Source organism: Agelaius tricolor, unplaced genomic scaffold (assembly GCF_023055355.1).
Source record: "Agelaius tricolor isolate 1412-34295 unplaced genomic scaffold, bAgeTri1.0.p SCAF_2, whole genome shotgun sequence".
Lineage (NCBI taxonomy): Eukaryota > Metazoa > Chordata > Aves > Passeriformes > Icteridae > Agelaius > Agelaius tricolor.
This window is the reverse complement of record NW_027269262.1, coordinates 44299285-44325029: the sequence shown is the minus strand read 5'-3', so window position 1 is coordinate 44325029 and position 25745 is coordinate 44299285. Positions and strand designations below refer to the sequence as shown.

Sequence of the window (25745 nt, the reverse complement as noted above, 5' to 3'; positions counted from 1 at the left end):
ACACAATTCAACTACAACTTAATTGCCACACACAAGGCAAAAAATCCCTCAGATGATGGGATTTATGTTCTCTGAACAAAATGAAGAAATCAACTGCACTTCAATGCATATTGCTGAAATGGGAACCATCTGGCCTGGGAGAAGATGAGTCACTTTCAGGTGCTCTCCTTAGGGCAGCAGGGAGAGCTGCACTACTCCCTGCTTCCACACAGCCTGCTGCCATCCACAGCACTGTCACCCTGCCTAGTCCTCCAGGGATTTTGCCAATTTTGAAAAGGGACATGCATAGGAAAAAAAAAATTATATTAAAAATCTACACCAAAAAAGCAGATGAAAAACACACATCTACAAAAAGTAATAAATAAAGAAATCCCGCAAAAATCCTCAAGCATAAAAGAAAAAAACTCTGCAATTTAGAAAATCAAACTTACCCAAAAAAACTCCAAACTCACCACATTTCAAGGCAGAAAGAGATGGCTCTGCATCTTAACCACCTCCATGGCTGTGCTAAGGAGTACAAAAACAGCCTCTGGGGAGCAAATAGCAACTTTCTGTTTACAAGAGAAGAAACTGCAGAATAATCTATTTTCCAAAAAAACAGGAGGTGAAAAAATTATATCCCCCTAAGGCTCAACTGCCAGGGCATCAGGTACCTGACTGATAAGTGAAAATGTTCTGCTAAAATACATCAAAGATAAGCTGCCACAGCCATTTCTACTTCCTCGGGGGAAAAAAAAGCTTCACACACTTTGGGTTCTGCAGGCTGGAAGAAAGGTGATTTAAGGAAGCTCTCCCTGGAAGACACAGAAAGAGATACTGGAGTAATTTTAAATGAGAGGAAAGGAAAGCAGTCAATGGACTGCAGGCAGGTTAAGGGCAGTCTGGACTCACAGTTTTCTGTAAATCCGACTGAGGTGGATGTTCAGACTTACTTCCAGCCAAGATGACATTTCAGGCTGGAGGCAACAGGCTCCCAGGCAAAAGGGACACTTGGAAGAATCCAGCAAAACCTCAACAATATGGTCAAAGTACATCTGTGCTGTAGCATATTCCATCTCAAAATGCAGAATTCTTCACGATCATTAAACAAACCCCTTGCCCCTGGAATAGCCACCAAAGTGTAGAAAACTGAAAGAAAAAGTCCACTTAAATTTCAAACTTATTTTTTTAATGTCTTAAAAAGGTCACAAGATTTCTTTCCATCTTATTAATAAATTTTATTTGGACAAGTAGAGAACAACTTGTATCACAACAGCTTTTAAACAACATGATTAGACTGCAGCACTCCAAGGAGGCTCACAGATATGTACAGTATATGAAGAAAAAAGTTGCACCTTCAGAGCTGATCATGATCAAGTTAAAAATACCTGACTTAAAGTACATGTGCTAATAAATTTCCTTTAGGTCATGACCAGCATGAAAATAATTAGGACACAGGTACTCAGCAAAGTTTTCTGCTAATGGATACAGCAATATGCTGCATTTAAGGATTAAAATCAGATTCTAGTTTAGTGTTAGCACTGAGCCCTTAAGAGAAATCCAAATTTCTACTTTTCCCATTTACAAACATCAAAGCTATTCTCACTTAAGGGTGTGCCCAGCTGCACACAAATCAAGTCCTTGACTGATAAAAACTTTAGCTCTAATACTGGAGGTCTCAGTCCCTGTACAAACTCGCCTCTCTGGCCATCCCACCCATCAGCTGCTACAGAAAATACTTGCTAAGTTAACTCCTCAGGAGAAACAATGCAGGTCTCTGGAAATCATCACATCCTTTCTACAATGAAAATGATCTGCCAATTCAAGTTTCATTTGTTCAGGAAGACAGAAGATTTAAGGCTTCGGTGGCAAAAATAATCCTCTGAGCAGTGTTTTTCTCAAGTCAAGCTGACACAGGTATGTTTACTTTGCCTTGACTTAAAATCCCTGGTTATCAGGTTTAGATAATATCCACCTGTTAAATCTGGCAAGAAATCCCTCCTTCCAAAGAGGTTGCTCTAAATCAACCATTTTAGAAGCATTTGAGGATAGTTGGTTTAATTTTTTTTTTTTTTAATTATAGCAACATTGGGAACTTAGTAAGTTGACGAAGCAGTGCTCATGGCATCATCCGCAATTTTGGTACTGGCAGGGTGGATGCTTGCAAAGTACTTGACATCACTGTCACCATCCATTTGAAGAGCCATAATTGTTTGCTCCACAGCTTCTTGGTGAGAGTTGGCAGAATTCAGGAAATACTCTGTAAGAGAAAATGCACAAAACTTATGGGAGGAAAGGGCAGCAGATAATTCAAAGCCAGCCTCATCGTACCCCGTGAGATACAAAATTTCAGAGGACAGTGCACTTTTACAGTCCAACTGGAATATCTGAGCAGGCACACAAGACACTTCCACATATATCTATGAATTCACCTTAAAAAATCATTTAACGTTTCAGAATACAGTTGTTCTAATGATGTAGATGCACAAGTACAGGATTTCTACAGCCCTTCAGTATAAAAGGGTGCCAAACTCCATGGACAAAGAGGAAGGAAAAGCCTGGTACAACTCCAGATGAGAGTGCTTGTATTTGTGACAGAGGAAAGCTACCACCAACCCACGGCCATGCCACTCCATTTCCCTGCCAGCCCTGCCAAGTAATCATCAAATGACAGATGTAAGATAATATGAAATAAGAGTGGAAGAAGTTCCAACATTCGATGAACTACAGAACACAAGGTGCAAAAAAGCAGTGTAACTAAAAATGGCTCACAGGAAGATTAGTTGAGATCTGAGGTTTAAAAACTCCTGAACTGATTTTTTAAACCTGCCTTCCCCAATCTATCCACCCTCCCTAATCAGACACAGAACACCTCTGAGGCAGAGACTACCTGCCATAAGTTTAACTAGTGGCAATGCAGAATGGAGGTGCACTATCCGTGTGGGGGACACAAAAAACACCAATGCCATGTGAGAGCAGGAAGAACAGTGACATCCTTGGCACAGTTAACAGAAGATAAATCTGCCCATCAGCTCATCCATCTCAGCTGCCTCCATATGCTTCCTCAGTCAGCATGCACAAGGCAGCTCCCAACAGCTCAGCAGTCCTCAAGCCAGTGTATGGCGCTGAGAGTGGAAGTGTCCAGAAATGGATGAAGTATTCCAAGTGTGGACACTCAGCTGTCTTAGAAAATAGCCTAACACTTCTAATGCTGCTTTTCTTTGCTTTCCTTAACAGTGCTTTGGGCTCTGAGCACTGCTGACTCTTCTGGCACCTGCAATGCACTGGAGATGCTTTCCTAAGCACACTCTGCAATTTGAGAGCTGCATGTCTTATTTCCCTGAAGAGAATCCAGAGAAGCTTTCTTCCCACTGCTACCATAAAATATAAAGCCCAAACATCAGCCATCTCTTCTCCCCCAGTGAGAAAAAACAAATGGTAGTTTATATTTGTGTATATTTTTCTGTCTTATTACACACAACATCAACTTTTTTTATTTTCTAAACTAAATAAAGGGCACTGTTGAACAACTTCACAGATGCTAGTTGCTCACTTGTGCTTTCTGATGACACCTCTACCAAGCAGCCCATTCATGGAAAATGACACCAAAGGAACAGGCTGGCATATGAGCAAGAACTCATTTCCTCAACATTACACAACAGCAGGTTGGACACCACAACAGGGTCATAGCTTCATGTCAGCCAAGGTAATATCTCACATCAAAGAGAGTAAAAGCAACAGCAGCCCACATCTGATGTTGCTTCTTCTTTCCCAGTTGAATTTAGGAAAACTGAGGGACAAAAAACCCCTGTGCAGTCAGCCCATTGCAACTCTTTCTGCCACTAACCTTTCTCTAAAAGGGTTTGCTTCAATGTTTTTGCGAGCAGGACTCGAACATTTGGAACCTTGTCAGATGCCAAGTGTAGTAAGTGTGGCAACAGATGCACAGCAAACTGGTCCATGGGCAGGCAGTCATCTTCACTGATAGTCTGGCAGGAACACAGAGGCAATTTCATTACATTTCAGCACAGGGAGGATGAAATCTCAACACATAATCAGAAACCTGGAACTCCTTTTTTTCCCCTTTTATTTTTTTTAATCACTGTACGACTTGAAAACAGGAGAGAAAAGCAGAGGACCTTTACAATCCTTCTCACAGTTAATTTAGTCTTTGTTTAAACTAGATACTATATTGAGACAAAAATGGTTAATAGCAATAACAATTATCTAAATAAGCTCAAAGCTCCCATTTCTCCAAACACTTCAAAGAACTGTCCACCTGGGCAGGAGCCACAGTGGCTCCCAGTCTGCACCTCTGCCACAGCCTCCAAATTTGACCATTTCCTTGGGATCCCAGCTAGTTTCAATTCCTGTTTGTTTTGCTGAGAATGCATTGGTTTGACCAAGCTGCACAAGCTGATTGAAGAGGTACAGGCAGCACCTACTCATTGATTTCCAAAGATTTATTATACCAATCTCATTTCATGCTGAGCAACAAAGTAGCTTCCCAACTCAGAGATTATTTTGCTACACTTGTGCTCTATATTCAATATCAGATTTGATGACCTGGTGCTAATATGCTGAGCTAAAGATGCAGTCAAGCTCGTCTTTGGAGAAACAGAGAAAAAAACAGCCATGAAACTATTCCTTTGGAAACAATGCTCTCAAATATTCACCAATATAGTGCCAATGGACAGCTGGAGAGCTCCAGTCCCCTTAATTCTGCTCACCACCACCACTCAAACAAAAACAAAAAGCAAACAAACAACCCAACTTCCCCAAACCTCCAGAATATAAATGAAAAGACATTTCACCTGGCAAATAAAGACAAAAGTCTGCCGACCAGACCATTTGTGGCATCTACAGAACTTTTCAACAAGTTCATTCATGAGGTCTATCACGAAGGTTGGTGTTGAAGCCATGTACAGCTTTTTTACCATTTCACTAACCTTGAAGAAATAAGAAGGAATAAAAAAGTAAATTAAAAAATTACTCCCACCAACACTCAGAAGTCTGACACCCTAAATTTATTTAGATTGCTTTACCAGCTTGTAGGAAATCCAGCGGACAGAGGACACTTTGTCTGCACAGAGGCTGAAAGCGATAGGCCGCAGGTAGTCATAGATGTCCCTGGCACTGTACAGGTCCAGGAGCAAAATCAGCTGCCTACAAGATGGAAGAACAACCAAAGAGAGTGTGCCACAATAAGAAAAGAGGCAGCTTAACTGGGTATCATCATTTATATGACAACACTTATCAAATATGCAATGTGGCCATAATGAAGTTACTGGGAAGCAAAATCTATTTTTTAGTGCCATCATCTTGAATGTGGGTCACTTGCAAATATCAAGCTGCCACTTATTCACAATAATGCCAATACAACTACTGGGAATTTTTAAGCAAGGGGGACATGTGGAGGAGGAGAAGAACCATCTACTAATAAAAAATTAAATTATGAATTAGACTGCAAAACATCTATCATATGATTTTCACATTTTTCAATATCCACAACAATAAAAATCATCATTCTGAAAAGCACATACTCAGCCAGCTCAGCACGGAAACGCCAGTTCCTGCTGTTATCAGTCACTAGGAATTCCTGAAGCTGATAAAGATACTCTCGTCTTTTGTCAACATGAAGAAGCTGAAACAGTAAATACAAACTTACATAAAGAGCTACAGGCTACAATCAGCAGACAAAACAAGAGCTTTAAATACAACTAATGAAACACTCTTTTTATTTCGAAAACCTTAAATCTAGCAACAGTGTTGCTTTTCTGGGCTAAACTGTGCAGTGCTTAAGACCGTAAAATCGCATGGGGCGCTACTGAAAGGAAAATGTGACAAGTCTCTTCTTTTACTCTAAGAAAGGAGGCATAAATAGTAAAGATAGTTTTAGGATTTGTGTCTCTCGGCTACATAAATGAGGCAGTTACAAAGAAACCTCTACAGAAATTTGACAAGTAAGTTGTGTAGACAGACTAGAGCCAAAAAAAAAATCCTATACTGAATAAACATGAACAAAGCTCTTCAGAGAAAATCAAGTAGCAACAACTGAGATCTCTTGCAACATATATCCCAGTATTCAACAGATATCTGCAGAGATTCCCACAGAGTTACATGGGCAGGAACACAGACATACCTTCAGGAAGTCATGCAAGTGCTTAAGCACACCTATCCTCACTTCATCAAGGTCCTTCAAAAAGCCATTGAAGACAGGAACCAAATCTCCAGCTGTAAGCTGGTCTCCAAGGATGACAGCAAGCTCATGTATAGAAAATGCCAGTGTCCGCCGAACCTTCCACTGCAATAGAAACAAATCAATGTTATTGATCCAAAGTGCTGCAGGCAAACCTGAGGGTCAGTATCCAAGCTGGACTCACAGTAAATTCCACTACTTACAAATATCTTTACAGTGTCTCATATAACAACTGAAAATTACGCTGGAAATTTAAAATGAAAAAAAAAAAAAAAAGAAAAGAAAATGGAAGAGAAGACAAATGACAAGGTATCATTTCTTTCACCTCCATATCAAGGAACTATTCAAATATAAGTCATCAAAATATTTTAATTTTCTAGGTGCCAGGAAGCAAAATAGTATTCCTGACATCAGTGCTCTTGCACACATTACTTTTTTTTTAAATTCTTCAGCATAAATTAGTTTCATGCTACTATTGTTTCATTCTGCTTTTAAAACTAAAATGAGTAAGACATATATCCCACAATATTTCAGCTAGGATATTTTAGCTTCCATAATAGGTAAAGTTTCTTCCACACTTGGTGCCCAAGCAGCCCAAGGACCAGTGGAGCTATCAGACACCCTAAATTGAGGGCACATTGTTTAATTTGAGTAATTATTTCAAGAAAGTCTTTTAAAAATAAAATAGTATCTCTATTCTTTAGCCAGCACTTTTCAATTAGCATGGGCACTGTTCTTTTGCCCTGGTTTGGTGATCCAATCGTAATTCAGATTAGACTGGTGATAAATTCTGGACACTTCTGCACACAGGGCAATTTGTTTTTACTTGTGTTTTAAATTATTAGCTGGTTGTTTTTAATGGCTGTAAAGGAGCCTGGAAAACATGAGCAATAGCCATGTATAAAATTACTCACAATGTATCACTGAGAACTGCTGTTCTGACAGAGCAAGCAGCAAGTTCAAGAGAGGTGAAGCAGTCTGAGAATATTTAAAAAAATAAAAAGAGCATCTCCAAAAAAGGAAACAATGGAGGTCTGGGAAACAACTGTAAACCACAAAATGCAGAAAGCCACCTCCTTACCACCTGACAACAAGGAAAATGCTGCTATTTCCAGGATTTGTTTTTAAAGCAGCAGTGCTGCTGCATGGTGATAGCGATGTTATTCCTGCATGACTAACTGGATGTGGCACCAAGGCCTGGTGTGAGGCTGACTCACTGAGCTCCAGACATGCCTGCAGGGGCATGTCTGCTCACACAGCAGCACAGCCCAAATTCTCAAACCTAGGAGGCTCCCAGACACTGCCACAAGATCTCAAGCATGCACGGAAAATCAGAAACCTGTCCTCATTTTCCTACTGGAGATCCATCTCCCACTCTAACCTGCCCATTTCTTTACTACCTGAGCACCACACCCCTTGCCTCCTCTGAAACAACCACTGCACCATCATTCCTTGTAGAATAACACCAGGGATGGAAAGCTCTGTGTAAAAAGCACAACAGCCCAACATCCAGTGAACAAGAGAAACCACTACAGAGGTTGCAATTAGTCTTTGTCACATGTCAGAATTTCAGACTGCTCACTGCTTGAGCTCACCTGCATGTCAGATGCCAGAGTCTCGTAGGTGTCCTTCAAGCAGTGCCAGTTCTGCCTGCCCAGGGTCAGTGCCACGCCGGGCAGGCTGTAGGCGCAGTGCTTGGCAATCTCTGTGTCCACTGTTTGTGCGCGGGACGGATCAGTCATGGACAGATACTGATCCAGCAAGGCTTGAGGTACAACATCCTGCAGCAGGAGAAAGGCACAGCATCCACACCATTTTCATTTACTCCTCATAAGGCTCACTATCATTACAGGGCATTCTTTCTTCCCCACTTTTTTCCCCACCACTACAGAATATTATTTAATTACAGTGTCTTAATAAGAGCACAACAGTTTTGTATCTGCTAAGTTCCACCAAAAGGTTCCAAAGGAACAATAACATGACTGGGGGCTATTTGAAAATACACAGACCAAGTCAAGAGAGGAGCAAGTGGACAAGTCTCCTTAGGGAGTCTAGGAAATGGAAAGACTGCATTCTACCCTTTGCAAACATTCAGGCTCACATGTAGTGCCAATTGGCCATTTTATGCCACCCATAAAGACAGGTAAAACAGCAAATGATGTGACTTGCTCAAAAAAACCTTTCCTAATTCTCTCAAAATCTTGAAAAGGTGGAGAGAAGAAAACTAAATTAGAATGCCTTGGGAAGCAGGGAAGGGGACGGAGCAGACTACAGTGTGTTCAGTACTGCTTCCAAACTCCCTGAACAGTCAACAGGGAGAAAGAGGCTTCTCCAGAGACAAAGAGATCTCTGGTGAAGAACTATCCTTCTGTCCACTGAGGAATCAAAGCATCTGAACCAAAATTCTGTGAAAACCTCTTTACCACTGCCTTTGCTTCAGCTGTGTCAGGGACTGACTCTATGAAGGGGTGCACAAGAGCATTTGCCTAACACAGCTGCTGAATAGCTCCACTGACAAGAACAAGTGAGGGACTGAGATTCCCACTCAAGGAGTCACACTGATGCACAGACTATGGAACAACAAACACTTGATTCCTTTTGGAAAAAATACCAGAGGCAGTTCCAGCTTAATGAAACACTTTCAAAACTGTTCTGCAAAAAGCTATCAAGGGGTGGGGGTGGTTTCTCTCAAAACATGTAATAAAAAACCCATCCTCATCCTGTTTCCTCAATAACCTAAGTCCCACTACAGCATGGTTCCCACTGAAAACTAAACCAAATGAAACAGAGCCTGAAGATCTATGACAACTGTTATCTCATGTCAAAATAATATTGTCATCTCTCATGCATAAATGTAACAGAAACAATTGCTAAATGAAGCCATTGACTCTGGAAACAAGGACTAATTTAAAACTACTTAATTAAGAGGTATTTAATAGAAACTAGATCATGTCAGAAATGACTGAATGAAAAAAGGGATAAAGGAAATATACCCATATATATTTTTAAAAATGTAACTTATCAAGGGGATAAAGGAAATACCCATATATATTTTTAAAAATTTCACTTATCTGCTACATATAAGAAAACCAGAAATCACTGTCATTTACCTGTACTTTGGATTTTCTTTCTTCTTCAGGGCTGAAACTACTGTTGGTACTCAAATCTGAATCATTATGAATATAGTGAAGTGTAGAATCCATACTCTGTGAAAAAAAGAAAATAAAAGGTCACATAAAACACACTCTAGGATTAAACACAAAAGAAATACCAACATCAAGAAGTGCTGTCCTTGCCTCAGAGTCTATTTCTTAGATTAAAGGAATATATGTTTTAATATCAAATACAATTTTGCTACAGCCCAAAATCAAAAGGTCTGCAAGACAAATCCGCTTTTAATTTCAAACAGAAGCACCTCTTACTCAGCTCCATTTTGGTTCTTATGGAATGAAAATAACAGGAGAGGAGTACTTTTGAGACTGCATTAAGGAAAATATAACTAACATATGGGTCCCATTGCTTCTCCCCTGAATGGAAAGTAAGAAAACACCTGTAGCTGATTTTGATGGATTTGTTTCTTTGGATTTGTGCTAGAAAATGGTCAAAACAAAGCCACCCTCACACTGAAGAGTAGAACCTGATGAGACTCATACTGTTGCACCCTTCCTGGAGATGATTATTCTATAACTTTCTCTGGATAAGCTTCACCTTATAAAACTGAGTCCTACTTGGCCACAGCTGCTGACAAGAGTCGTAGCTTCTCTCAGCAGTCCTATTAAAATAATTTTCAGCGATCATTTTAGCACCTTGGCTACACATCTGGGCCTTGAGGAGTGGCAGAGGTGTGATGGGCTGTAATGAACTGTGCTGCAGAGGGGATGCAGCACTGACACTTTCCTTACAAGTGCAGTTCCCCAGATACAATGGGCTTCATGTAACAAACCATGAATTTCAAGCAGAATGCAATGAATATCTGAAAAGTACATCAGGCTGCTTTGTGCTGGAACAGGACAAAGGCATTTTTGCTAGATTTGAGCCAAGGTATCTATCTATTCACAAATGCTGCAGGGTGAGCTCGTAGGGTCAACACAAGCAACAAGAATATGCCTACTTCCACCAGCTGCTCAGATCGTTTTGACAACAAGAATTTTCCAGCAAACTACAAAATTCTTCCAAAAAAAGCCTCCAGGATACAATCTGTCTTCCTTGGTTTGAGTTCAGACAGTTGCTTTTTCCCTCTCCACAAGCTGCTTTCATCTAAGCACTGGGCTGCAATTTTAGCTGCTGAGGTATAATTACAGGTGATAAAGAACAGGCAGAGCTGTGAGGCAATTGCATATCTCTGGCACAGCAGTCCATGTCACCTGTCAGGCCTAAGAGGCAGCAGCAAGAAGGTGTTAAAGACTCAAGGAAAGAACAGATTTGCAAGCAACTCCATAACTAAATGTGTCCAGCAGCACACAGCTCCAACTGTAAAAACTCCAGAGGCTCTGAAAACGATCTCTGCAGGATTTTTAGTTTGACAGTCAATTCCTCCTTCACTCTTTTTTAGCCTTTTGTTTGTTTGGGGTTTTTTTCCCCCTGAAAAAGAGATTATTTTCAGCATTGCCAGTCATCAGTTTTGATGTCTTGCACATCATGGAATTATGAGGCAGCCTGTACACCCTAGCCACAGTGCTTCCATGAGGTGCCAGTTTGCATGGGACCAGAGGTTAGTCATCCATTCTGTTACAATAAAAGTGACAGGACTCCATCTCACATTCCCTGCTCAGTTCCAAAAGCTCAAGCTTAAAAAATCATACTTTATGGATTGAACTAAGTCAAACACTGAATATAATGGAGGGTGTCACAGATGGGAATGTTTTCACTCAGCCACTTTCAAAGTCAGATATGCATTCCAGAGAGAAAGAGCTTCAGTAGAGAAGCAGGACAGCCATCAGTCAGTATTTAGGTTATGCAGTATCTCCACCCCTGAAAATGAAGTTCCATCTTCTTCCATGCACACACCAAACTGAGCATTGCAGAGAGCCAGGACATGAAAATTCAGCAGGGTTTAGCCTGAAAGCATCTTGTGTACCAAATGCAAAATCTTTGCCATGATCTCTCTTACAGATGTCTAAGGCCAAGCTTCCCTTGGCTGTGTTACAAGAGCTCTGGGGTTGTGCTCCAAAGACCTCTGCTCTGTGTCAAGGGTTGCACACCAGGACAGGCAGTGCTGGTGCTTCCTGACAGAGGAGCTGGCCCAAACAAAGAAGAGGCCAGTGTCAGGAGTCCATCTCCTCCTGGCATCCATCCTATTCTTATTAGAAAGAGGTACTTGTGCCAGACAGGAGTGAGAAGGTTTTAGCCCAGTTTCCTTTCTCCCTCTACCTCCAAATAAAAACAGATTCCAATACATATTCCCTTATTAAACCTTATAAAGAACATAAAACCTAAAGAAAATAAAAACACAGTGCCTCCTGAGAAAAAATTAACAGCTGCCCTCAACAAACAAGCTTCATCATGTCCCAAAAATCTTACTGGTCCACTCTATTACATAATTTATTTTCATTTGAATAGAGAATCTCTCTTTAACATGCAGCATTAACTCCTTCATGAACCAGTACAGCTGCCAAAGGACAAGCAGAATGTGGTTTTGCTTACTGGAGTATGTGCAGAACTGTGCAGGCTGCATTCAAATATAAAATGCTGGACAGCTTCACTTCTCTCAAGAGTCTGGTACCCTACTGACACACTGCTATGCTGAGACTTAAAAAATCTCAAAAAAAGACAAGAAGAAAAAAAATCACCACCACAACAAAACCCCAACCAAACTAAAAAACCCCAACAACCACCTGTGAAAATCAGAGGTCTCTTCACTGCTAGGGGCAACAGTCTACTTGCTCAACAGATCACAGCTTGATTCCCAGAATTCTAGGTCACCTCTATAATATCTGCTCACTTGTAAAATGAGGACTTGATTCAGTGCCAGTAACAAACAAGAAACTGACAGATTAGGAGCATCCTCTTGAAGCATAAAACTGAAACATGCAAAATCAACATATACCAGCGATGCGACTGGTTCTCAAATTTTCTGTCAGCATTATACTCTGCACACAAGAGCATAAAGCTCAGGACAGGTGTCTCTGCACAAACACCACCCTCACCACCCCCCAAAATTCTTAAGAATGGAGGTTAAATGTACACTGTAATTTCAGGTAAGCATTAGAAAGAAGAGATCATATAAGAAAAAAAGCATTTTGAGCCTGACATAAAGGAATTGGAGGCAGTCTGGTGTTTTTGAAACAAATCACATTTTTAGAGTTAAATTATGATTGTGTATCATCAGCAGTAACCATGTAAATGCCACATTCCTGAACTCCTTGTATGTTTTTGGTCTAGATGGTAGTCCAACAGCTTAGAGAAAAAGTTAATTAAATGCCATCAAGAAACACTGCTCTAATTCAAGAAGGACAAAAATATTTTATACTGAACTGGTATTAACTACTAGACATTTCAAAGATGCTTGTCAAAATTTCATCTGGAAAACACAATTTCAGTAGAGTGATTCAACAAATCACTTGCTCTTGTTTTATGGAGCCTATTTTGGAACCATTGCTATCTGCAACACAACAGCATCTAATACCACCTGAGCTTGTGGCATTATAGGCACTGATGTAGTGGGTTTGGCCTGACACAGCAAAGAACAGAAAAGAGTATCAAATGCCAGAACTACAGTCAGGCAGGAAACAGGGAGAAGATCTGAAGAAGTAAATGCAAAAAACTTCAAGATGTTACTGATTGCTAGAATATTTCAGTCCACACAACATCTCAGTTGCAGGTCCTGAACTTCTCTGATGCAGACCAGTAAACCATAATGAACCAATTCACAGGGAGCAAAGAGAATGAGAACAAAGTATCTCATTCTCCAGGTTCAGGGAAGGGCACTGGAGAAGAAGATTCACTCATTATCAGTAGGGAATCTATTTTAAGCAAGGCACTTTCACATTAATAAAATGTGGTAGCATTAAAACATCTGCAAATGCAACAGTCACAGAGATTTTAACAGAGATTTTAACAGAAACAGTTTAAAGAATTTACATGGACAAGCACAGAATTGGCAAAAACAAAGGCACGCAACACAAGTAATTTTATTTTAGTAGCTAGCACTTCAATAGCATCCAACAAAAGGGAATGCCACACCAGCCAAAAGTAGAAAGCATTTGACTGCAATCATCCCATGAATGCAAATTACAGCTCTGTTACTGGAGCCCTGAAAATCCTAATGGGAAAAAATAAAGTACAAAACTCTCTTCTTACCTCAACAGTGTCACCAATTAAAGGCACAATATCACCCAGTATAGGTTTAAAACTCTGTTGGTCATTGATGGTTAGTTCAGCCTGTGAATCTGTTCCCTTGCCAACACTGGCTATTGTTTCTTCTTGAGGATGCAAACTGGATGCTCTGAGTGCAGCAGACAACACCTCCACTTGTGCTGCAGTACACGAAAGACAAATGCATGAGAGACTAAACTGCAATAAAACTTTTAGCAAGTTCACAGATTCAACTTTTAGACAGAACTGAAAGATGGTGGAGGAACTACAGGAGAGGTACACCAACTTAATATCATATTGTTAAATCCCAAACTAGGGACGAATTAAGTGCTAGATTAAGACTTCACTCTTTTTCTAGGGTACTCAACCAAACCATAGTCCAGTGCAATTTGTCCCTAAAGCTGAAATAAACAAACAAACCCCATAACTCAAGACGAATAAGAGACTGCTGTTATGGCAGCATCAGCTCTTTAACAATTTTAGTAAATATTAATGGTGCAAATAGTTTTTTTGGGGCAGAATAGCCCACGAATATTAACTTAGAGACTGGGCCATTTGTGGGAGGTGGGACTAAGAGACAGAGGGATGAAGTAATTCAAACAAAGATTGAGAACAGGTTTTGTAATGCACAAAGGATTTCAGTTCTGAGGGGTTGTTTCTCCCTTTATATATGCTCATTAAATTCTTACATTTTAATAGCAACTCTAAAGCAAGATCTATATAGAAATATGCCAGACCCAATACTTCAGCCTTCTTGGATCCTCCAAACAAATAAGAAGGTTGCACTGTGTGATGTTCTCTTATTCATCTAAAAAAGGCATTAGCGCTTTATACTCTGCTATCCACTCTTTTGGAAAAGATCCAGCAGTTCTGAGGCTACTCTGATTTCCACCCCTCTGTTTACTGCCAATTAGAGAAAGCTTTGTTGAGCAATGCTCCTTGGCTATAGCCTGACCTGAGATCAGATATCAGGGGCAATCTCAGTTGCAAGTGACACAGAATTCAGTGCAGATTAATCTACCCTGCCACTCTCCTCCTCCTCTTCTTTCCAAGAAGGCAGGGAGGAATTATCTCCTCACTTATTAAATTTATCCAGCCATCCGGAAGATCTGTTCCTCATAGATTTTGTCTTTTCCAAGGTTTCTTAAATGTTCACTGTGAAATTACGTGACATCCCATATGCTCCTTTTTAATCCCACATTGCCATACTAAACTACAGAATTCTGAATTACTCCCTCCAGCATTTTCAATATGGTTGTTAACAAGTACTAAATAAAGAAAGTTGAACTTATTTGTAGATAGAAGAAACAGAAATACATCTGTTACAAGAAACAAAAATTGTTAACTCAGCAAAATCTTAGATTAGAAGCCTTAGCAAAATCTAGCAAAAATTGGAAAACACACTGTGGGTTCATATGAGCAGGAATAAAGACAATTTTTTAAAATATGCAATGCTAACTCTCTAAGTCTGTTCAATTTCTGAAAAAATAACCCAAAGATATTATTGCTGTATTACTGTATTTCTCAACATGAAACAGGAAAAACAAGCTGTTAAAAACTTAAAGTATAACCAACATAATACTAATACTTCCACTATAAAACATGTGAAAAATATAGTTTAAATATATATATTATAATTTACATATAAATATATTAAAATAAGGAAATTTACTGTTTCTAATATTAATAAGACTGCTGCAACCTTACTCTTCAAGTATTACTTCACTGACAATAAACTTGTGTACTCTAATACCCATGAGAATAAAAAAGATCAAGGTTAATAAATTTTTCCAAAACTTAAATGTTAAATAAATCACCCCCAATACCAAGCAAAATAAGTGGCTATGCTAGGGCAAGAAATGCCTGGCTTATTTCCAAACTATTTTAATTTAGAGAAATCAAACAAGAAAATGGAAAATAATTATATTCTGCTGCACATTGAGACATTTTTCTTGAAGATGCCTTTCATGAAGGACAACTTCATGAAAAATGTGCTCTCACCTTCACTGTAAAGTGAAGAAAGCTTACCCCGACTAGGTAAACACATACTGCTTCAATACCATTTATGTATTTTCTGTATATTTCAGAGCTAACAAAGATTCCTTATAGCAACAAAAGTATCTACAGCAGGTATTGGGAATTTTCCAAGACATATTCCCCACCCATGCCCCACTGTGAGCCTGCATACCTGGACTGCCCTTGTTTAGGGGCTTTAACAGGATGGAGACAACACCTGTCCTGATTTCCTCTGCCTGCCCTAGAAGAAATATGACAAAAATGTGCATTTCCTCAGCTTCTTGTCAATTCTACAATCTCAAGGTGTGGGGGTGAAGGACAGGAGAAGCCAAACTCCCAAGGATTTCATTGACTGGCAAGTGCCTTCTTTCAGTGCTTATCTGTGACTTCAGTGCTGCCATTCACTGAAAGGTGAATGTCCTGAAGTCCATAAATATTTAAGGTCCTCGCTAAAAGAAGAGCCAAGCATCGCTGCTGCTCCTCATCTCTCACAAAGAGATTCCCTCCTGACACGAGGCAGGCAATGGTTTCCAGAAAATCATTTCAAATTCAAGTAAAGGATAAAGCTCCCCTTTTGTGAATGACAGAGAAACGCTTCAAGAAGGGAATCTCTGGCTAACCAGCTTTCACAGCTACTGTCAGTAAAAAGTGGAGTGTAAAGGTCAGTTTTGCACATAGCACAGAACTCAGGTAACTGCATTGCTCAGATAAAGTCAATGTTCACTGGATCTTAGACCATTAATTCTTTCTTCAACTTTCATTCAGGTGAGATGTATTTAAAAAAAGAAAAAAGGAATTTAGTCTTGGCTACTGTACCTGCATCTTAAAATAACTGGTACAATCTATAAATTCTAAATCATATTTTATCTGGTCTTACTGAATTTCCTTGTTTTCAGGAGTTTCTGTCCTTTCAATAAACCTTATTGTTGTTTTCTGTTTCTCCTGATGTTTCACTAGAAGACATTGATGTTTCATTTATTTTTTTCTTCTTTTTACTTTCTTTTTTCTAAAGGATCTGCCTTCCCTACCCTTACTTCGTACTCAGATGCAAAAGAAAGCTATGGGCCGTAATGGGCACAGAGATGAACTAACTGAAACATAAGAACAGTTTCTTCTCCACTTACTCCTCACCTGTTCCATCAACAACATGTTTTAGACTTTTATTGCAGGCAGTGCCTGTAACCTAACTTATAGTTCTTATAAGGGAATGGGATCAATTGACCCCACATTTGGGCTGGTTTGTCCATATTAGGTCTCCTTTTGGCAAAGCAGCTTGTAACTAAGTGACTTAGGCTACAGTTAGCCTCAGTAACCTACAAGTCAGGCTTCCTCTATTCCCCCAAATAATATTAAGGAAAGCTGACATTACACGATTTAGCCCTTTCTATAAAGATCATAAGATAAAGGCAGTTGAATAAAATGTCTGTGGAAAGAAAAATAAAGAAATAAAAACATCTGAGGAAAGAAAAGCAATCTCTGAAGGAAGTGAAGACAGCAGCAGCCTCAGGGAACTGGAAAAACATGACCTGAAAGAAGACCCTGTGATGATTTTTAAAAAGCTGGCTTACTTCACAGGAACGTGCAGGTTCCCATCTCCCAGCCTGAGACCTTCCAGATGTCTGGCCAGTGGATTGGAAAGGTCCTTTCAAGAGGGATTACAATAGCAGTGCTTAACTTTGCACAGCCTGTGTAGCTCTGGTAGCCAGCAGTTTGCCTGTAAGAAGACAGGCTCTCTCTTTATCTCAGTTGCTGAATGCTCAACCACCTATTGCTCAGATTTATCACTTTGCAATAAGCTAGTTATGGAAGGAAAACCCCAAGGTAAAGAGTGAGATTCAGGTGAAGCAGTTTATCCTTTTTTGAGAACAAGATTAGGGAAAAAATTATTCTATAATGGTTACTGACTACCATTAAAAAACTGGTTTTGCTGGAGATCTCATCAGTCTCCACACCTTGAAGCAAAGATCTAAGGCTTGAAACAGAAACTGCTCTATTGAGGTGCACTGAGAAAACCCCAAACAAACCAATACTACCCACCCCCCCTACCCAAAAAAAAAAAAAACCCAACACAAAACACCAAACCCAAACCACACAACCATGACCAGTGTGTATGAAAACAGCAACCCCTTAGTGTTTGGCATCCAAGGCATCTGGAAGATGGGGATATGCACTGAACATGCCATGCTCTGGGCTACACAACCTGGTGATGCCTTTCCTTTGACTCTTCCCATTGGCATGGTACACTCAGGTACTCCTCAGGTAAAAACTGAGTTATTCTTTCTCAGTATTTCTGCTACAATGATGCAAGCCGGTGAGGGGAGAAGCAACTCACACAACCCACAAGGGTGAAGTGAGACATGTGAAGCAGAGGAATGCCAAACCCAGAAAGGAAGAGAAATGAAAATAGAAAAGGAAATAGGAGGGGGAATACATATAGTAGCTGCTAGGGATGAACATCCAGTGCAAAGCAGAGAGTGATGGGAGGAAGGAACAACAACAACAAAAAACACTAAGAAAACCCCAACAAAACCATATTTTTCTGACTCAGAAAGAATAATTGCTGGTTGAACTTCAGCACCAAATCTCCACATCTGTCTCAGTTGTCAGGGATGGGCTCTGAAACCAACTAGCAAAATAGAAATCATCAACCTCCTCTGACTGACCAGTGAAGAACAGCACCTTATTTCCATCACTATATATCCTGCAGTGTCAAGTAATAAAAATTCAGTGTGATCTTAAGAAACTGCAAAAATCCTGTGCCATTACGATTCCACACAACAGGAACTAATTTTCTTCTTCTCATAAATTTCTAAAACATTAAAAAAAGGGGAAAAAAAAAAGAAAAAAAAAAGGAAAAAAAAAAGAAAAAAGAAACAACCACAAATCCATGTCAAAAGAAGGCTGCTGAATTTGCACAGTCAAGCATAGAGAGGCAAGGTACAGCCAGAGACAAGGTCATCTGAACAACTTTCTTACTGACACATGCAAAACATCATACACTGCAGTCTCATTCCCAAACCACATCTCATCACTTCATCTTGTCATGCCTTCAGGATCCTTGGCCAATTTGCTACAGAAGCCAGAAGATGTGTACCCATGGAAGCTCTCCAGTATGGCAGGCCTCCACTTACCCACCACAGAGAACACAGCATCTTCCACTCCCATCCCTTGGCTGGGAATGCAGCAATAAAGACAGGAGCACAGCATGGAAGCAGGAGTCCAGGACTTAGGTGACAGCAAGCCAATGAAGAAAATAAGTGCAAGAAAAAGATCACAGGGATTTAAAAAGAAATAAAGAGAGGAAAAAAACCCTCCTAGCTTGCTCAGTGATTGCTGTCAAAGCAAAGCCTACTCACAGTACAAGACTCAAAAACATAATGGCCAGCTTTGCAGAGAGGGGAAGTGCAGGCAGGGTAAGGCCCTATGGACCATTTGGGATCAGGGCTGTTTGGCATACATTTGTAAGCCATGTATACTGGAGACAAAATTATCTGTGAAATTAGGTAGTTTCATAAAATTTCCATGAAAACAGATTAAAGATAAGCTTTTGATTGAATATTAATACCATCAGTTTGCAACAACATTTTTAGATTATATTGCCATGAGCAAAGACAGGGCTCTGATCTTCTGGATTACCCCCAGAGCAAGCCTACCTTTTGTCACAATTTAGGAAGCATAAGATTCAAAACACAGGTATTAAATCAGCTACTCAGACTAAAGTCTGGACATCTACCACTTCTATGTGTACCACAGCGTTTCAGACAAGCATGCAAAATTAATATTACTAGCACTTGGTGCAAAATTAAAACTGCAATGTTACTAAATTGAAACAGGCATGTTGTTAAATTCCAGCTTCTTGAGCACTTAGACTGAATAACAAGAGCACAGGCAAGAGGAAAAAGAGTAGAAGATTTAGGAGGAATGTTTTATGGGGCTTCACTACACAGCCTTGACCAAGTCAGAGTGGGGGAACCCATGGTGTTGACAACCTAGGAACAGTTTTCTACTTAAATGTGCAAATGTTGGTCAACAACTCCACAGAAAATCTCCTGACACCCAGTCAAGAGACCTACAAACAAACAAAAAGAATTCTAAAAACCTGCTCTGAAACAAGACATGAGCACACATGATAAACAAACTCATAACACAGGACAATTCTGGATGTACAACTACATGCTTACATAAACCACTGTAATTTATGCATTAAGGTATGTTCTCTAACTATAGACAGAACAGCTTTACAAAGTAAACCTGAGCAGCAGTGCAAGCTTCTGCAGCTGGCTTCAGAGATGGGTTATATGAAGACTGAAGTCATTAGCAACGGTGAAATTTTTTTCTTACCTCTTTCCTTAGTGCCCAAAGCACTCCTAAAGCAAAGTTTTATCTGCTGACTTCACAAGTGATTAGATAAAAGTACAAAATGGATTTAAGAAAAGTTATTAGCATATCAACCTACCAACAATAAAATGAAGTTGAAAGCAGTATCAGCTTATTCTAAAATATTTTCCCCCAACTTGCCCCTTCTTTTCCTCCTACTTTTTCTGGTATAGAGGCATGCTTCCCCCCTAGAGATTCTTCAGCTCCAAAATAACATGGCTTCCTCCTTAGTGGTCCCTCCAGACTTTCTGACTGTGACACTCAAACCAATGTCTCTTAGAATTTATTCAGCATATGAATACCAAGAAAAACCTATTTCCAGTAAGTATGTGTAGAAGAGCCAAGTGCTTTTAGCTGAGGAGGTGTCTCTGAAGTGCTGCTCCACCACCTCGTCACACTTATGAAACTCTTCTCCATTCTTCAAGAGCTTTTAAAATGGAGAATGTGTGTTCACTTCAAGAACTCAGCTTGGATCAATTATCAGCCTGATCTGACAAACTTGTTGCATTAAAGCTGTAAACATGTGACTGCAATAAATAAAGCCTTTGCAGAAAAAAAATGGAGACTATTTCATCCAAAATCAAACGGATAATGAGTAAAAAGAAAACCGTAATTCACACTGATAATTAAAAAAATAAAACCCTCTTAATCTGCCTTATTTTGCATGTATGCTAATTAGGAATAAACTTGCTTATCAACAGCTTATGCCTTTGAACCATCTATTTGATTATAATGTCAAAACAGGCAGACAGAACTTTATACTGCCTAACTGCACATGCATTCAGTTTGTAAAAGGAATTATACTCCTTTTAAACATCTTTACACAAATGCAAATTCCCTTTTAATTGACTATCAATTTTCCTCAATCTCTTTGAGGACCAGGAGAAAACAGTACTTCTGACTTTTAAAATAACTAAGAGGTTAAAGCACAAACTGCTGAAGTAACATATACATATCTCCAAACATTAAAAATGCTTCAGTATCTTTACCATACCTTTAACATCTGGATCGTCTATATGGGGTTCCAAATTTTCTATCATTTCTTCTAATTCTTTCCTTGTTGCCATAGGAATGCTTGGAGACACTGGCATAGTGAGTTCCTGAATTTCTCTATCGAGTTTTATATCAGCAGTCTGCTGAAGCTCAAAGTCAATATCTATTTCAGGAAGTGGAGTCCTCCAGAAATGGAAAGAATTGTATAATTCCTGCTCTGAAAGAGAGGTTTCCTGTGAATTCAGCCCAGCCTCCTGCACAGCTGCTGTACAGCAATGAGAACTTTGCTCGTTCTCATCCGCCATTTCCCCACAAGATTCTGAAGGCAAAGTGCAAAGGAAGGATGATTCAGTCTGGAAATCACTTTCCCTCTTGGAGTTATTTGACACTGTATTCTGATCTTCTATGACATTTTCAAGTTTTGTTGCAAAATCATCACTATCATCACAATGTGAAGACAGATCCTCTGTCCTGTTGTGCTCTTCATCTGTTGTGCCATCTTCTGTGGTCCTGACTTGCTCACTGCTGAATGCCAAAGAAAATGGACATTAAAAAACCAAAATGCACTTGTTATGCTCTTGAAAATTCACACACATGCTATCAATTTGTTATTTGTCAAAGTAAATTTATTTACACTGTAACAAAACAGAAGTCATAGAATCATAGAAGGGTCAAGGTTGGAAAGGACCTCTAGAAGCCACCTGGGCAAACCTCCTTGTTCAAGTAGGGACAACCAGAACCACTTGCCTAGGACTTGTGTCCAGACAGGTTTTGAGTACTTCAGAGGATGGATACTCCACAGCCTTCATGGACAACCTCTGCCAGTGCTTAGTCATCCTCACAGTAAAAAAAGTAGGTTTTGATGTTCAGAGGGGACCTCCTGTGTTTGGGGCTGTGGCCATTGACTCTGGTTGTGTCACTGAGCATCACTGAAGAGTCCAGCTTCATTCTCTTTTCACTCTCTCCTCAGGTGTTTATGAACATTGGTAAGACCCCCCAGTGAGCCCTCTCTTCTCAGGCTGAAGTCCCATCTCTCTCAGACTCTCTCCAGGAGAGATGCCACAATCTGTCATTTTGTGGCCCTCCACTGCCCCCTCTCCAGTGTGCCTCTCCATGTCTCCCTCTGGATGGCAGCACGACCCTGTGGGTGAAGCAGCCACTCCTGCCAGTTTTGTGCCATCAGCTGAGGCCACACCCTGCTCCACCATTCAGATCACTAAAGAGGATGTTAAACAGAACTGGACCCAATCAGTGCTGACCCCTCTTGACACACGGTCAGTGACCTTTTCACCGTGCTGCTGACCAGTGCCCCTGGGCCCAGCCAGGGCCTTTAGCCCACCTCACTATCTTCTCATCCAACCCAACTTCAGCAGCTTCTCCAGAAGGATCTTACAGGAGACCGTGCCAAAAAAAACCACCCAGGTACACAGTACACACTGCTCTCCCTTGTCTATCAAGTCAGTCATCTCACCACAGAACATATATCCTAATTCTGGTCTAGGGAGGTGAGAAGATCCAGATCTTTCCATTTACCAAATATTCAATTTATCCAGGAAAGTTAGTTTTTCTAACAGCTCATGGAGAAGAAGAACAAGGAGGCAAAATTAATTTGTAGATTTAGCAAATTTACCTGTTCTCCTGCGCAGAATCACAATCTTCTGGGTTTTTACCATCTTCTTCTTTAAAGTACTGGCCACTGCTGGATGGATTAGCAAAAGTTGATATGAAAGGCCCCAGAGACTGAAAAGCTGCTTGACGAACCTAGGGGAAAGGGTCCAAGGTGAAAAAACAAAATTATACATATAAATATATATATATTATTATATATAAATCTTGCTGTCCTAGAAAACATAAAATGCCTGCTACTAGGAATTGAAAGGGTTGTAAGCCTACTAAGGAAATCAACAGCAGAGGCTCTTGTCTGGAAAGAATCAGCCAGATATATACAGAGTCCAAGTTTAAAAAAAATATTAAGAAAAATTAAAAAGCACGGTGAAAACAGTTAAATCACAGGTTACCAAACTGACAGGCTTATTCCCCACAACCAAAGGAGGAAGAATCTGTTTAGATAATAGAAGCAGGTAAATTTGAGAGATCAGCTCAGAATTTTAACAACTTGAAAGGAAAAAAAACCATCATGTACAGGAAACAGACATTTCACTTTCAGAAATTTGACTGATAAGCATTATATTTCTTTCCCTTTCTATCTGGCTATGCCGTGCATTTGCTCCTCCTTTCTCCTACTGTTTATTCTCCTCTTCTCAACAATTCTCTATCTCAATTTTTGTTATTTGATTAGTTCTGCTGGGCTACAACTTCCATGACTTTCTAAGATCCATGAGGTCATGCTTCTGTGCAGATGATCCTTTGCTCTTGGAAGTTGTCTGCTTAGCAACAAACTTAAGGTTTAAAAGTAAATCTTCAAGATGGCAAATAATAAAAAACCCCAAACAAAAAACCAACCTATCCCCCCAAAAACAACAAAAAAATCGCACCCAACCCCCCTAAAAAAAAAACCTCCAAACAAAAACCCACCACCTAAGAAACAATAAAAATTTAATTAACAAGAAACTCCCCACCGCTAACATCCAAAATACCCACAAAACCCAAAACTAATCAACCTCCAAACCAACCACAAACTCCACCATGCCCTCCCTCAAAAAACAACATGGTGGTAGGGAACCTGAAGAAGAACAAGTCTCTCATAATTTATTTTCCAGTTTTGTTAATGATTCTCAGCAATATTAATCACAGGCAATTCTGTAGCTAAAAAAAGCTACTCCACTGACAGAGTTTTTCTTACATGTTGCTGTAAAAACGTGAGGGAGTCTCTACACCCATCAATGAACTAACCAGTTTAAGAACAATTTTGCTTGAGGTGCATGGAATAAGTTAGATTATCCACACCCATGAGAAGTTCTACATAGAGTACTGCAGTAAAATCCTTCAAATACAACAGCTATTCAAAAAACAAAAAGCAATTCTTACCCATCGGGAAGGATCACTAATCAAATTAATAAAAAGGGTTGACAATTTTGTCCTCCGGACTTCCTGTGATGTTGCACAAGAAACTGCCATGAAGCACTCAGCACAGGCTTTCCTAACTCCCCACACATTATCAGAGCAGAGCTGGAAAAACCTTGGCAGCTGTTAGGAATACAGTAAGTGAGTTTGCAAGTCTTAATAAGCAGCATTTGTTTCAAAACAAGTTCTCTTTTCACATTCATTTTCTTCACCTGGTTGTCCACCTTCATACTCAGATGCACAGTTTAACATTTGCAAGACAAAGAACACACATTCAGTAGCACTACACTTCTAATCTGGTGCTTTCCTATTACTTATTGATACAGATAAGGAAAATTCACCTCTCTGAAGAATTGCAAGGAAGTACTAACTCTTAAACCTGATGTATACCCCCAGAAAGTCCCCAAAAAGCCCAACTTCTAAAACACCCCCAAGACCAACAAACGTATCAAAAGACAAGACCTCATGTCTACACCATTCTTTTAAAGCAGGCACAAGAAAAATAATACTGGTGCATTATTAGGAAGCAATTCTTTACTGCAAGGGTGGTAAGGCACTGGAACACACTGCCAGGTAGATTGTGCATGCCCCAAGCCTGGAAGTGTTCAAGGCCAGGTGGGTAAGCTCTTGAATAACCTGATCTAGTGGAAGGCATCCCTGCCTGTAACAAGGGAGGTTGGAACTAGATGATCTTCAAGGTCCCTTCCAAACCTTGACATTTTTTGATTCTATGATTAACATTTTACCTATCAGAGATCACTTCAGGTTTTTTGTAAGATTCTTACTGAAATACTAAACAGCATCTTCAGGAAGAAAAAACTTCCTTTTCTACCTACACTTGTCATTGTTAGATTTATCAACCTCTGCCACCATCTATCCTACAATGCAACTGCAAAGAAGAAGAGGGGAATGAGAGAAAGACTGCATTTGCTCAATGAGAAAACATGTTTGAACAGAGCAGTGCTTTTACTAATATAACTGAAGCATTTTGAAGGTGCTCAGGTGCTTGGGCTTTTTGGACACAGTAATGGTAAGGGTGGACAGAGTGCAGGTGAGGCACAGCTGCCTTGGCTTTGCAACAGGCACGGTGACAAAATATGACTAATCCAATGGCTGTTGCTACAGCCTTGTTCACATTTATTCATGTTCAGCTGTCCCTACCCTCTGCAGCCAAGTATCCTGGACTTTGCCTCTAATTTAAAAAGGCTTTTAGATTAGAAAATGAAGTTTTATCATTCAGCTTTTCACACCCCTCCTTTTTTCTAATAATAATCCAAGAAGAGCAGAAAATGGCATTTTCTGTTATAGAAAGAGAACCCCAGCTGTCCTGCCACACATTACTGCTTTCAAATGAAATAATCATCACTTTTTATTGCATAGTAGTTTAAGTGCACCCTCTACAAAGTTTTAATCCAAATTCATTACGCTAATCACTAAAAAGGCAGTTGTGTGAGAGAAATCAATTTACATCCCAAATCAGGAAGCATATGGGATGCAAATCCACACAACTAAACTTCACTACCAAATGACTTGAATCGCTCAATAGCTAGAGAAAAATGCAGCAAACGCTTTAAGAGTATAAGAAATGGCCTGAGAGCCACAATAGGCCTACCTGTCCCAACACCACAACTGCAAAAAGTTGCAGAGCCTTTGGCAGAAGTCATGCCTGCATTTACACTCTGTCCATGTAAGTCCCTCACTAATTCAGGGCACTGAATTAGCCAGCCTCTGCTGGCTCTCCACAAGCTCACTGTCCACATTCCCAAGAGGAGAATGCTTGAAGAGGGATCCCAGAGCCTGCCAAGATGATTTCTCCTCCCTAGCCTTGTCACATCTCCAAATC

General features: G+C 40.0%; 1 protein-coding gene across 11 annotated transcripts in view; it reads right to left on the bottom strand.

Annotated features, from left to right (window-relative positions):
* Positions 1-1146: 1146 nt before the first annotated feature.
* The window catches only part of PPP4R1 (protein phosphatase 4 regulatory subunit 1), a 63523-nt gene continuing 38924 nt past the window's right edge, over positions 1147-25745 (bottom strand). For 8 of the 11 annotated variants that reach the window (XM_071417065.1, XM_071417096.1, XM_071417128.1 and 5 more), the window contains 13 exons: positions 23867-24025; positions 22509-22639; positions 20880-21403; positions 15681-15749; positions 13478-13653; positions 9289-9384; positions 7774-7959; positions 6122-6283; positions 5523-5623; positions 5025-5145; positions 4794-4928; positions 3827-3968; positions 1147-2239 (listed from right to left, as the gene is read on the bottom strand). In XM_071417065.1, coding sequence (XP_071273166.1) covers positions 2076-2239; positions 3827-3968; positions 4794-4928; positions 5025-5145; positions 5523-5623; positions 6122-6283; positions 7774-7959; positions 9289-9384; positions 13478-13653; positions 15681-15749; positions 20880-21403; positions 22509-22639; positions 23867-24025 — 2166 coding nt within the window. In that variant the 3' untranslated portion in view covers positions 1147-2075. The remainder of the gene's footprint in view (positions 2240-3826; positions 3969-4793; positions 4929-5024; positions 5146-5522; positions 5624-6121; positions 6284-7773; positions 7960-9288; positions 9385-13477; positions 13654-15680; positions 15750-20879; positions 21404-22508; positions 22640-23866; positions 24026-25745) is intronic. The other 3 variants (XM_071417086.1, XM_071417111.1, XM_071417113.1) reach the window with 3 other exon arrangements.